The sequence below is a fragment of the Cyprinus carpio genome, chromosome A18, assembly GCF_018340385.1.
Source record: "Cyprinus carpio isolate SPL01 chromosome A18, ASM1834038v1, whole genome shotgun sequence".
In the NCBI taxonomy this organism is placed as follows: Eukaryota; Metazoa; Chordata; class Actinopteri; order Cypriniformes; family Cyprinidae; genus Cyprinus; species Cyprinus carpio.
Genome location: NC_056589.1, coordinates 3,043,520 through 3,058,229, shown reverse-complemented (window position 1 = coordinate 3,058,229; position 14,710 = coordinate 3,043,520). Strand labels below are relative to the sequence as shown.

General features: G+C 35.5%; 1 protein-coding gene across 1 annotated transcript in view; it reads right to left on the bottom strand.

Annotated features, from left to right (window-relative positions):
• Positions 1–10,312, bottom strand: part of LOC122134052 (MOB kinase activator 2-like) — a 42,671-nt gene extending 32,359 nt beyond the window's left edge. The window contains exon 1 of the mRNA XM_019122135.2: positions 9,885–10,312. Coding sequence (XP_018977680.1) covers positions 9,885–9,901 — 17 coding nt within the window. The 5' untranslated portion in view covers positions 9,902–10,312. The remainder of the gene's footprint in view (positions 1–9,884) is intronic.
• Positions 10,313–14,710: the final 4,398 nt, after the last annotated feature.

Below are 14,710 nucleotides of genomic sequence, written 5' to 3'. Positions count from 1 at the left end.
CAGAGGGGACACATGTTCCCGAGCAGCGGCTGCGGGCTACAGCTGTGACGACACAGACGTGACGTCAGATCTGGGACGCCAGAGACACGAGAACAGAGAGAGAGAAGAGACGAGTGACTCACATGAGAGAAATGAGACAGCGCTTCTCTGTCTGTGAGCCACATTTATTCCTCCAGCACGACTCCATAATACACTATTAAAACACGCTGCATTGGAAATACAATGCTCTGGATGTGAATGCATATGGCTCTTCAAGCAAAAGTTCACTCAAAAACTTAATTCCCGTTTATTTATTTACTCACCCTCAAGTGTCAAAACCTGTATGACTTTATTTTGTGGAACACAAAATGAGAAGTTTTGCTCAATGCAATGAAAGTATATTATTTGGGTCTAAATTGGAGAAAATCTTGAGAAATAAAGTTAAGAAATGTGTTGCTCAATGCAATGAAAATATATCATGCGTGTCTATATTGGAGAAAATCTTTTTTGCAAATTCTAAATTCTAGAATAGAATGTGCAATTCTTGAAAATAACTTAAAGTTTGCAAACATTTTCTTAAGAACATCTTATTTTGTCCTTCAGAAGAATATGGTTTGTCTCCAGAACAATCTTCAGTAATATTATTTGTTTCCCTTTTATTTATTTTTTTAGGAATACAAAATATTTTTAACTTGATTAAATAGCAGTTGAGAATAATTTTATTCTTCTTCTTGTTCACAAATAAAAAACAAAAAAAAGCACTAAAGTGCTATACATAAAAACACACCATGAAAGCGGTCCATTCAAATCAAGCTTCTGAAGCCAAACAAACGCATTGTGGGACAAAGAGATCAAAATTTAAGCAGTTATTTAGTTAACTTTCCATAATTCATTCAAAATACCAAACCAATGGTTAATGTGACGTAGTAAAATTGATGTTGAAATGTGATTTGAGAGCTGTGTGGAGAGATCCACTATAATATCGGATGTAATTTTGAGTTGTTTCTCACACAAAGCTATTGTTTGACTTCACAACACTAAGTATATATTCATACAGACAAATTGTATGGTGCATTTGGAGATTGTCCTCAGGTCAATATATAGTCTATTTCATTTGACTGAAACAAAAAACAGCATGAACATTAAATAGTCATACAGGTTCGAAACTACCTCCGAAAATAAAAATGTTAAAAACAGATTTTACCCACACCTGACAGAGGCTGTTTGCCTTCACCGCAACCACAGATAACCAGGGGATGTTTGTTTTTTTCTTCTATTTTTGAGATAAGGAAGCACAAGGTTACATTTTCTGCAGCAGAAATAGGAAGTGAAACATTATACGGCATGTTAAATTTCTTCTCATGCTGCCGATGTGTGCATCAAAACATATTCAGCAAGATATACTAGGAAAGGGAGCAATTTCACAAGTTTACTTTCACTTTCAATTCATTCGAAAGAGACAAACTATAAACACTTTACAAAGCCACTGCTTAAGGTGAGCACTGATGTAACCTACTTCCTGGTTTATCAGTTAGACCATAAAACAGAGTACTCTTCGCCATTCTAACTCAGTGGAAAGCTCTTAAACTAGTTCATTCACATAACCGGCCTCTATTTGCAGAACCCATCTTACCCAAAACAAACTCAGTTCATTTCAGAGAAACATGTTGCAACACTCTGTCTTGGTCACAGACTGGAAGCACATGAAACGACACAGCAGGAAACATTTTATGCAATCGCAGTGTACTTACTGTTCACTTAAATTATGTTTACTTCATTCATAGATAAATATGAATAGGCCAAAAGTTTTAGCATTTAAAGAGCAGGTCAGATGGTATTTTAAAGTGTCCCAATATTGTATTGGAGTCCCCTACATCAGGTTAAATGCATCTAAGGTAATTTCCTCAGAATATTTTAATATTAGAGTAATTTGCCAATGATTAAACAAGCAAGTTCGGAGCCAGGCCCCTCCCTTCCTCAAGCCTACTCTGCTCTGATTGGTCAGCTGGTCAAGCCTGTTGTTGATGGCACAAAGCCAGTTAGCCAGCGTTATCATTGACAAGCCTTTAAAAAAACAACAATAAAATCCGAAATTATAATGACATAAAATACAAAAACACTATGCAAGAATCATGCCCACAGCTAAAGTTTAGCTGCTAAACTGTGCACACTAGGTGGATACGTTAGCCGAGTGCTAACATGAAACTGAAAAAAAAATGTAAACCAAAATATGTCTACTGTATGTTTGAAGAACTTGGTCTTAACTTTAATCAGAACGCAGAACAGTTGTATCATCCATCCATTACTGTATGCCAACAGCAGTTTTTACATAAAAGTCTGTGTGCTACACTACATTCTTTTATTATTAAACAGTAATTAGAACAACGTCAGTCTACGACTACTTCTAATGGGCCACTGATTTTTAAGCAATCCAGTAAGACAGTAATATTGTGCTTTACCTGGAAACACAATCTTTGAAAAGATCATATATAAAAAATTAACATAGTAATAGTTATTTAACTGGGGCTGGAATTTGGATCAACATTCATATCTCAGTGTCATTGAAGACCTAAAGCTAAACGGTGCTTACACAACAAACCAAACAAACAAGTATTACATAAAACGAAAAAAAACAGCAACAATGATATAGACTAGGTGTGATACTGAGGAGAAGCTGATGCAAATACACTTGCACAACCTTCCTTCAATACAGACGGCTCGCGAATCCAAGTTTGATTGCATTTTAAGTTGGTAAAGCAATCGTCTTCAAAATGGCATGAACAAAGCATTTACTTCACGTTGATATATGAATTGTAGCCACTTATCTTCATGCTCATTTGGGCAGATGATTAGTCGCACTTCAGAACACAGCGTCTCGTCGCCATGTGTTTTTTCTAGTTTTCACTGGCGTCTTGGAGCGCAATAAGTGGGCGTATCGTATTCAAATGACTTGACAATTTTTCATAAAAAAAAGCTTGTAGATAAATCCAGAAAAAAACAAAACTTTAAAACTGTCTTTTCAAAACTTTGCATGTTCAAAAAAAAATGAAAGGTAAATTTCAAAATTCAATAGTGCTCTATTATTAGGCATAAAAAACAAAAGTTCAGTTTTGTTGTTGTAAAAAACTGTTCAAAAAAAATAAAGACTAAAGACAGAATAGTTTAACCCAAAATGATTATTGAACATTTATAATTAAACCATCCAAAATGCCAACCCCACAAAATTGAACTACTGGAAAACACAGAAAATGGGAATTTTTTGGGTGCATGGGAAAATAAAATGAAAAACTGAGAAAAAAAAAGTGATACAGTGACTGTGAAAAATAAAACGACAAAATATGATTTACAAAGCCCCAAAACATGATATTTTTGTTTTTTTCAAATTTTTAGTAAAACTTGTTGTTAAATCATATTCAAAGTGCCCTTTATTGCATTACAGTTAGACATGCTTTTTGGAATAACTTAAAATTAAAATTACCCAGAAAAATTAAACACTGAAATGGAGTAAATAAAATGACAAATTTAAAAATAAAAACAAAATGGGCCCCAAAACATTATTTTTGGAAAAAAAAATTTTGGAATCATAGAAAAGACTGAAAAAAATTTTACAGAAATTCAGGAAATTTAAATGGGGGAAAAAAATCTAATCAATAAAAAACTAAAAAGGAAAAAATGAAACTGATTTCATAGGGCCCTACTCCTAAATAAAACACTACAAAGCAAAGGGAAAAGCTAAAGCAAACTCGCATCCATTCAGGATCAGACAACAGATCTGATCCACATGAAAACATACGTATGCAGCAAGAGTTTTCCTTCAGTCTCTCTTACTCTCTACAAACACTACCTCCTATAGCCCAATTATTCAGCACTAAGAGGTGTGGGACAGGAGACAAGCTCTGCCGTAAGCATTCAGCTGAGTGCTGTGCTGGGAATGCACAACTCCAAACTGCAGAATATCAAGCCTAGTTTCTATCAGGGTCAACCAAATGCATGTCTTTATATCTAGCTGAGCATATATGGTCCTGCAGTGGAAGGCACCGCTGAACTCAACTGGGTGAAAAGCTAAGCAAACAACATATCTGATGTTTTGTTTCACTTCTAGCAATCACATTTAAGATTCAGTTCAGGTTTGGAGCTTGACAGTAAGCAAAAAACTTTAATGTGCTGTGGTTTGGAGGTATCAGTCACGTCTCAGTTTTGCATCCCGGACGAGCCCCCGATTTGTGTCTCCGGTAAGAAATTACCAGCAGTTGTCAAATAGTGAGTCACGACCCAAATAATAGGTCATATGTCTGGTTGACAACAACTAGACATACAATTAATCACAAAATTGTTCATAAATAAATATAAGCAAATCAGCTTTAAACAGGGAAGAAAACTATATCTTCCCATATCTTGTTGCTGAGTTATTGCGTCCAATCAAACTCTATGGTATTGTTGCACAATATTATCTGTCACTTGGTTAAAAAATGACAAATATTTGGCCCATTGTTTGACCCATTTGCTAGACTGGTTATTCACCCTTCTGCTGTCATTCATGCATTTCGAAAATTGCCAATTTTCTTATTCAGTTAATACATTTTCCATCTTGTTGAGCCTATGCAGATCGCAGTAATATTGATGCAAGAGCTCGACAATAAGGACTGCACTGTCATGAAAGATAAACATTTATATGCGTTTTAAAATATTGCTAATTTTAAAACTTGATACTTTGATAAGGATTAATCTATACAGTGAAGATTATGCAGTGTTATTTTATACTTGATTTTTCAATTTCTGTAGTATTTCTTAACCGAATATTATTCTTAACCCTAAGCACTGCTTATTTCATAGTATCTTCGTTGCACTTATTTGTGCTGTTGCTCGCAATTTGATGGTTTACTTGTCTTTAATATTGTTTGAACTTTATATTAGTTAGACCAGTAGCTTTTGCCGTGGAATCAAAATTGGAAATTGCAACATTATTTACGCAAGGTTACATGGTCAAAAACAAAGACTTTTTGTGGTTGCTGAGGTCCTCAGTTGTTTAGCCCTAAAATATTTCAATGTTTGATTTTAAGGACACTTTCACACACTTAACTATTTTAGCTGAAACCAAACCAGTTAAGAATCACAGACACAACTGATGAAACTTAAAAGGAGCTGGCTCAGGTTTTTTATCTTTATAAACACCACCATCATTCAGAACGTGTCGTCAATGCCTCAGGTCTCAGTCAAGCATCAAGATTACTTTATGTTTGCTCTTCATCCAACACACATTCTTCCCGAGGAGCACTGAACTGCCCAAACCTGTGCACAGCGGAGTCACACCCGCATCAGAGACGCCAACAACTGATAGACGGTCAATAGCCTGTGCCAGGAGCTCTGAAACAACTAATTGTTCTCCACCTCAACCTCCAGCAGCAATAAGGAGGAGACATATCGGGGCACGGCAGGATCACGTTAAGATCCTGAATATGCCTTCATGCGAACCCAGGAAACATGAACTTTGGAGTTATTTCTGCATTACAGCTAGGAAAGCTGCTGCCATAATACTATTTGTGAGGTTTTAGAAAGGCACCAAGTTTCGCAGTGCTGAGAAAGGACAGTTTATAGATCTATAATATAAAACGTCATGCTGAATGCTGGAAGTGGAAATAAATGTCATTAATTTGAGCTAATTTGCTGTAAAACAAGTCCATAAAAGAGGATTAGTAACACTTCACAGGTGAACTGTGAGGGAAACCTATTTTTGAAGGTATTCAGATGTAGATGTGTATCTCTAATCAATGTCTGGGGACAGACGATGCCACAAGACACATAACAGACATTATCAGTCGCCCTTCAAATTATGATGTGGGTTGACGCAGGAATGTAAAGCTGCTGCCAGGTAGCATACCAGATACGCTGGAAAGTACTGCGCTTTCTAGTAGGTCTGTGCAATTTGGGGAAAATATCTAATTGTGATTTTTTTGACAGATATTGCGATTTGATTTGCGATTTTAATTTTGCAAAGTCAAGCTTCAGCTTAACATTGTCAATAGTGTGCAGCACAGTAACTTACGGTTATCGTTACTCTGCTCCATATTGCCAGATGCGCTCGTGGAAACGTGTGGTGCGGAGCCGCGCGAGAGTATAACCGAACATTACGAGACAGGCTGCATGTGTGCTGCAAGTTTAAACGGCTCCTCCGTGAGACACGGCACAGAGAAGCGAATATGAGAAGCATTCAGAGACACAGGCTGTGTGTGTGGTCTTCTGAATTGGGAATAGCGAACATGCATTATAAACTTCTTTAAATTAGAATCTGTTGGGGAAATAAAATGTGCAGGATACTGTTCCTGTACTAATAAAAATATCTAAGAATATATCTTTCATTCTACAGTACTGAAAGCAGAACCAATAATGGAGCTCTTGGTATGTGTTGTTACGGAGCTCTTGTAAATTAACGTTACCTTTTTTGTTTGGTGTCTGTCATTTCGAAGCCGAAGTAATCTCATATTACATAAGTTTTTCTTTAGTATTAATTTGCCTAACTATCGATCTGACCCTGTAGACGCCATAAACACACAGACATGCTCTCCCACTTTCCGTTTTTTTAAATTTTTTTTTATGGTGGGCGTTTACGCAGTTGGCTAGAGCAGTGCTGATTGGGGAGAACGGAGGTGCACTGACTCTATTGGTTAGTAAGACTGCCACTCAAGGCTGACAGTAAACCATATGCTCTGGAACAGAGAAATATCACATCCACATCGCAGGCTTTGCGATTAGCAAAATTGCGATTGTGATTCGATTTCGATTTATCGCACAGCCCTACTTTCTAGTACAATGTGCTTAGCGCCAAGAGACAGGCATCACTTGAGAAGATTTTGAAATATAATATTACCTCAGTCTATTGGTATTGCCTGCCAAAGACCAGTGAATACATCAGAGCAATGCAGAAAAACCTACCATCAAAGTAAGCTTTAGTCAGTTCCTGTTAGTTATTAAGTAATGGTTCACCAAAGGTTCATCAGACAGTTTGCTGAAAATGTGCTCCAAAATGGAGATGAGTTTGTTTCTTCATCAGATTTGGAGAAATGCAGCATTGCATCAGTGTCTCAGCAATGGATGCTCTGCAGTGAATGGGTGCCGTCAGAATGAGAGTCCAAACAGCTGATAAAAACATCACAATAATCCACAAGTAATCCACAGCACTCCAGACCATCAGTTAACATCTGGAGAAGACAAAAGTTGGGTGTTTGTAAGAAATAAATCCATCAATACATGTTTAACTTTAAACCCATCTCTTCTGGCCAAAAAAATGACTCCATAATCCATAAAAATGCTTTCTCCAGTGTAAACGTCATTCTCCTGTTCTCTTGTCTCACATCAAAATCCAGCCACATATTTGTTTAGAGCTGTTTTGGCTTGTAATCGGTGCTTGATCTGTGCAGATTTCTCTCCTGATTCAGACCAGAACACTTTTTTCACCGGAGGAAGTGTTATTATGGATAGACGACTTTTATTAGACCAGAAAGCAATGGTTCCATGTTAAAAATGCCTTAATAATGGATTTGTATCTTACAAACACTTCTCCAGATGTTAACTGATGGACTGGAATGCTGTGGATTACTTGTGGATTATTGTGATGTGATGTATTGTGATCAGCTGTTTGGACTCTCATTCTGACGGCACCCATTCACTGCAGAGCATCCATTGCTGAGACACTGATGCAATGCTGCATTTCTACAAATCTGATGAAGAAACGAACTCATCTACATCGTGAACACATTTTCAGAAAAAAAGAAATCCCTCAACTATTCCCCTAATACCACATGCAACCACTTACCAATCATGGCTGTTATGTGAACAAAAGCCTTCTGGTTCATTCATAGGGTCTTCACAAAACCAAGATGAAGAGCTCCACTTGAGTCTACTTTTATAGCATCTCATTTACAGGCAAAAGTTTACAGGAAAGGCTTTGCTGGAAGCACAAAGCCAAATCAAGAACCATTGTGAAAACCCATCGCTGATGATTCCTTACTTTTGGAACACAGCATTATTTGAATACTCTAATGCAATGGTATTTTAAGACTCATTGCAATGAAAGAATTGCTCGAATCAACTGCAAGCTATATCTTTTTTTGTTGTTGTAAGGTCAGCACAGAAAGGAAAACAAGCCTTGGCCACTGGACACCTCCACAGATGTCACTCTCTCTGCAGGGGTCAAAAACCAGCACAACCATTAATGCGACATTCTCATACTATCCTCCCTGGTGAACGTAATTAATCGATGGACACGCTAATTATGAAGGGGATGAAGACATGAAGCAGAATCAGGCATGAGATCAGCTCATGCTTGCACTGAGGGGCATTATTGTGTCAGTGTTACTATACAGTCAGAACATGTTTTAAAGGCGCAGAGTCACATCCAGACAGGAAGCAGACGTCAGCACCTTGACAGAGAAACCTCAACCGCTTTTATTAATAGCTCAGTCAGACCATGCAATTTTTTTGGCAACAATTTGTATGACACACACCGGTAAGTAAATTTGACTTCAAGTTAGTCACCAATCAGGTTTAATGTCATGAACAGGGGGAGTGACGATCAGTCAGATACAAATGTGAAAGACCAGTTGGTGCAAATAATTCTGACAGATCATCATAAAGATCTAATGATTAACGGGGATTAATCTAACTAGAGCTGCTCTACATCATTTCGTGTTTGCCATGCAGCTTGACTAGGCACTGGTACATGTCCTATAGCCTCAAATAACTATTCTCTAGCATCTATTCCAGTTTTCAAAGTAGGCACTAGTTGCAATTTATTATTCACCACTAGTATGTTTTCCAGCTGTTACTAGTAACATTAATCTTAGTATAATCAAAGTAGCAAGTCTAAGTAGTCACTAGATATGATTAAAAATAAAGCAATGATAGAATTTTATATTAGGGGTGGAGTACAGGTAAGATAGGGATGGGTTTCATGGTATGGGTTTAAAGGATTTGACAGAAATTACTCACAGATGTATTTGCATGCATGTTTTTATGTTTTACATGCATTTTTAAAAAGAAAAAAAAACTCAATGCATGTAAACAATAAATGCATTCTTGTAAATATCAGTCAATAGAATTTAAAGACACTTAATATAAAATCCTGAGCAACTGCAATTAGCAAAATAACAATTAAATAATAACTGGGATAAATGATGATACTTGTTTATTTACCAAGTGAGACACAAGTACAAGTAAAACTATTAAAATATAAAACCAGTTACTAAAAACCAAAAAAAAAAAAAAAAATGTACTAGTCTCTAATGAATAGTTATAAGAGAAATTGAAAAGATAGACGTCTGTAAGATCTCAGTTTTACATGCACTCTAAATCATAAACATCTTCCTGACATCAGACAGGAACCGTCCTGTAACACTGCAGATGAGCAAACACTCTAAAAATACGTCTTGCAGATGTAAATGTATCCGTCAGTGATGAACGTGTGCTTTCAGGGGATTGAACGATTTTCTAGTAGATACAAATACTAGCAGCAACTAAACGATACTTTATAACCTCAGCGTATATAGAACAGATGCTGGACTTAAAGAATGCGATGTTAAAACGGACTGCCTGAATCACAGATGATGATGATGATGGTGATGGTGGCACGCGACCAGTTCAATCGCGCGTGCACCAGTGACAGCATTGCGTTATAGTTAACGCTACAGTAAATGCTTCATATTAAATCGCATGTGAAAGCATCAGACAGCCCGCGGATGGAGGAATATTAATATGCGTCCGAGGCGCAAGCCCTTGATTAGGAGCTCGGCTGGAGAATTACATTTTTGCCGACAATTTGCACAACAAATTTGACTCTGTGCGTCAAGTTAGTCGCCGTGCAGGAGCATCGGTCAGTTAGGACAATGATCTCGAAACGTAACGTTACTCACCCCATTAACCACTCCATGGTGACTGAAAGGGATAAATCCAACCAGAGCTGCCGTCCTCCTCTTTTTGTCCGGGTAGCCCGAGCTATCAGTCTGGATTTCGGCTGGTTTAATCTCCGGCACTTGTGTTTGGCGATCGACAGCGCGTTACTGACCGGCGCATGAGAGGTGACGGCGGGGCCGGTGGACGAGCTCCAGCGCTGCGATCAAGGACCGCATTGACTTTGACGTTTGGCGAAGAATAACGTTACTTTCTGTGTTGAATGGTCGCGTGAAGCTGCGCTACTGTGTCTGCTGCTGTGCCGGAGTATGGCGGCTCTCCGGTCACCAAAGCATCGCGCTTCACCGGAGACGCTCTCGGATCGGGGCGCGGAGCTTGTAGGGCAAGCGGACTGGCTGTTTTCAAGCTCTGCCATATACAGGAAATCCGGAAGTAAACACGGGTTCGAGGCATGCTGGGATATGTAGTTTTCCGGGAAAGCTGAAGACTACACGCAGACGTGACGGAGAGCGTGCTGCGCAAGACGCACTGCCCGCGAGCGCACGGGAATTCGTTGTTAACCTTTTTATTTTAATGGCAAAATGTTATATACATAAAGATAAATTCATAAATTCACCACCTAATATCAATACTATGTGTCTTTACTAAGATTGTTAAAAAAAAATCAAAAGGCCTGTATATATATATATAAACAAATAATAAAAATAAATATATATATATATATATATATATATATATATATATATTTAAAACAAATAAATGCTACATTACATAATATTAAAATATATGTTTAACATTAAATTGTGCTGTATTTAATAAAAAAAATATAATAATAATAAAAATGCAATTAAATTAAAAAAAAAAATGTCACACAAAATCTGTATGAATATGAGTTTTGAATTGCATTAGAAAAAAAAAAAAATACACCTGAGGTACTTATTTAATTTATATTGAATTGTAATTTTGCCGCTGGCAATTTATTTATTGTTAAAATCTGTTGTGAGATGTATGTGTTGTGTTTATTTCATAAATGGTTTAATAAACGTTGTTAAGTGAAGTATTAAAATGGCACAAAAAAAAAAGAAAAAACTTGTGTCATTTCAACCTAGAAACAGCCCAGTGACCAACAATTATTATTATTATTATTATTATTATTATTATTATTATTATTATTATTATTATAAATAAACAAAAAAATGTGTATAGCATCTGGGGACCAAACACAACCAAATTAATGATTTTTTTTAGAAAATCACTCATATGAATACTGAACTGAGAAATTTTAATAAATAAAATGAATTAATATTATTTTCAACAATTTATAAATATACTATTAATATTATTAAAATAAATATTTATTTTATTTTTATTTTTATTATTATTTATTTATTTTTTTATATGCAATGCAATATATGTATATGATGGGAACATGCAAATTTTCTGTTAGGAATAATCCAGTAAGTGTGCAGATCACTGGCCCAATACTGCTCTTACTATTTCTCTAACACTAACAACAACAACAACAACAACAAATAAGAGTTTTTATTAACAACGTTTAATTCATTTTAAAATTACAGAATTCAAAATGTAACAAACTGAACAACAGGGATGATTTTTAAGTGCTTCTGTGCTTTCCTGAGTATGCACTGCTATTTTTACACATTTGCACTCTGTAAGAAAGAAACTAACACTTAGAGGTCACAGTATGACGCTGTTTCCTGTACAATATTCGCTCAAATCCACCAGAGGGAGGCATTTATCCTCAAAAGAAGCTCGCACCTTTCTGCTTTCTTCCTGAAAGTTTGTTCAGTTCCCTCACTGTTTGTGCAACACAGGAAGACTACAGAGAATGGAGACTTAAAACTACAGTTTGCTGAGCTCTAGCTCTTAAAGACACTTTCTGAACACTCTCAACACATGAGCTAGTAACACTTTTGAATGTGTTTCGACATTTAGGTGACTAGCATATAAATCCCAAAGGAGCTACTCTACAGACATGGACTAAAAGCCACAAAACTCCCATTTTGATAGGAATGTGTTCGACCTCCTTCATTCCTTCAGGATTGGTAACGCTGCGTGAGACTGTGAGCAGAAGCTGCTGTGAAGGGTTCCTCCTGGGGTTTGATGACGCCGCGCTCGTGGAGCCAGATCGGTGCACACAGGCCACAAAAACAGCCTGTTTGGACGTGCAGGGCTGAATATAACACCTACAGGACAGACAAGGTCGTTCCGGGGAGCCGTCTGAGCTCAGATCGATGGAGGAACATCTGAGCCAGCATCCGAGGCTCATTCAGAGGAGCTCATGACCTCATGACTCTGCTTCTGTCATTCATAAACACTCACACACGCTCCATCTATTGATTGACCTCATCAGTAATTTATTCATTTATTGTTTTTAAATGCATTACATATAGACTACTGTAAACATACCCCTGTCACAGAGCCAGACTTTCAATCTTTACAAACATTATGAAAAATTTGGAAAATCCTTCATAAAATTTTAATGATTAATTATTACAATATTCATTTTAACCTTTTTATTTTATTTTATTATATTTTAAACTATTTGTTAATTTAAATCTACAATATTTTAAAATCTACATTTATTTATTTTAAAATAAAAAATACCCTGCAATCTTGTCAAATTAAGCAAAAATAATGTTCAAATAATATTTTTATAAAAATGCATGTTTTATATGCATAAAATGCTACATTTATGTATTAGCAATGACAAAATAGTGGCCCTTTGGTTAAAAAAAAAAGAAGAAAAAAAGGTCATTTCCATCACAGAATGATATTAAACACAATCAATTATTAACGTGCTGAAAATTAAATTGTTGGACCAAAATGATATAACAGCAAAAATAACTAAACTGATTTACATATTATTGAACATTGATAAATGACAAATTAAAAAAAGCACAAAATGTTTACTTACTCTTTTACAGCTGCATGTTTGAATGCAAAGTCAAAATAAATATCATAACTCAATATGTCTTCACTGTCAATATAAACACAATAAACAATTAAAACACATTTATTTATACCACTTATTCAATGAATTATTAAAAAAAACTTCTTTCTTCTGCTTCTTTCTTTTTTTTTTCTTCAGTAAACAGGTTTAGGACAGTCCAGTTAAAGAGGAGTCTGTGAGCTCAGTGACCCTGCGCTGATATCTGACCGCATGCTGACCACTGCTCTCCGCTGCGGAAGCTGCGAGTCATGAGCTGAGCTGCAACATTATTATTTATTCATAAAGCGTGGTTGTTGTGCAGGAGGCCATTAAAGGACATGAGACTTGAGATAGCATTGCATTACCTGCTCATATATTATGAATGGAACAAAGGACGATCACTCTTTGCTGTAACTGCAAAAATAGATGCACTTTAGAAAGTGTTAAAGCGCTGTTGTGAACGGTTTGAGACGCAGTCTGAATCTGAAAGTGGGAGCAAAAACAATTGATATAGGCTACCCCAAATTATTGTTATTATAACTCTTTGTAATGTATAATAAAATAAAAAAAAATAAAAATAAAATAAAATAATTTTGTGTTTTTGTCATTTTTATTCATTTTTTTTTTTTAATATTTTTTTTTTTAAAATTTTTTATTTTATTTATTTATTTATTTATTTATTTATTTATTTATTTATTTATTTATTTATTTATTATTTTTTATTGTTTTTTTTTTTAAATGTGTCTATGTTTTAGTTTCTTGTTTTAGTTGGTTTATATTTATTTTAGTGCCTAATATAAACTTAATATTGTATGAAATATAATAAAACTAAAATTTAATTAAACATAATAAAAATATATAAATTATATGTAATTTTTACAAATGAGATACAAGTATTCTTATATTTGAATTTATATAATATTCTAATTTTAAGTTTTAGTAATGTTGATGTCTGTTTTTGTCATTTTTATGCATTTTCCTTTTTATGTCTGTGCAGGTTTAGTTTCCGGTATAGTTTATTTAGTTTTAGTTATTTTAGTGCTTAATAAGAACTTATTATGAAATATAATCAATTGGAAATATGATATATATATATATATATATATATATATATATATATATATATGAACATGAAATAAGTTTAAAAATGAAAACATTGTTTATTTATTTATATAAGTTCATGTGTATTTTATTTTATCTCAAGTAGAAAAAAAAAAATGTTATGGTTGTGGTTTTAGTTAACGATAATAGCCCTGAACTGAATCATAATTCCTCACATCCTGTAGAGCTTCATGGGCCATTGCAAAAGTAAACATCTCCTAAACTATCAGCCATCAGCTGTGTAATCTCTATTTATTCTGACATTTAAACCAATTTTCCCCGAATGCAGTATTTATTCATCTATCATAATTACCTTGGCTTGTATTTGTTGATAGAAAAGTAGTTCACTGCGTGCTGCTTATGAAAGTCTAGAGGAGGAGCGAGAGAGAGAAGTGGGATGAGAAGTGCTGCTTCTAGATCATGGAAAGGGAAAAATGTCCTGATGACATAATCATTCTTTAACAGTTTCCATGCAGAGGGTTTGGATCTGAGCGCCAGGGCTCCACATTTCAGTGTCACGTCTGGATATAATCAAATGTTCTCTTCATCGTGTGTTCACACGCTCTCTCACGCACAGGCCTGCAAACACACACAAACTCATTCTAGGTGAAATGAGACGCTGTTCTCTCATTAACAATGAATTGATGAAGATGAAGATGAAGCCAGAGGAAGATACTCTACTTGAGTGAGCTATAGGCTATTTCTCATATGCTCGTCATTATGTCCTTCTCTTAATTACACTCGAACAAGGAATCTGTCACACAAAAGACAATT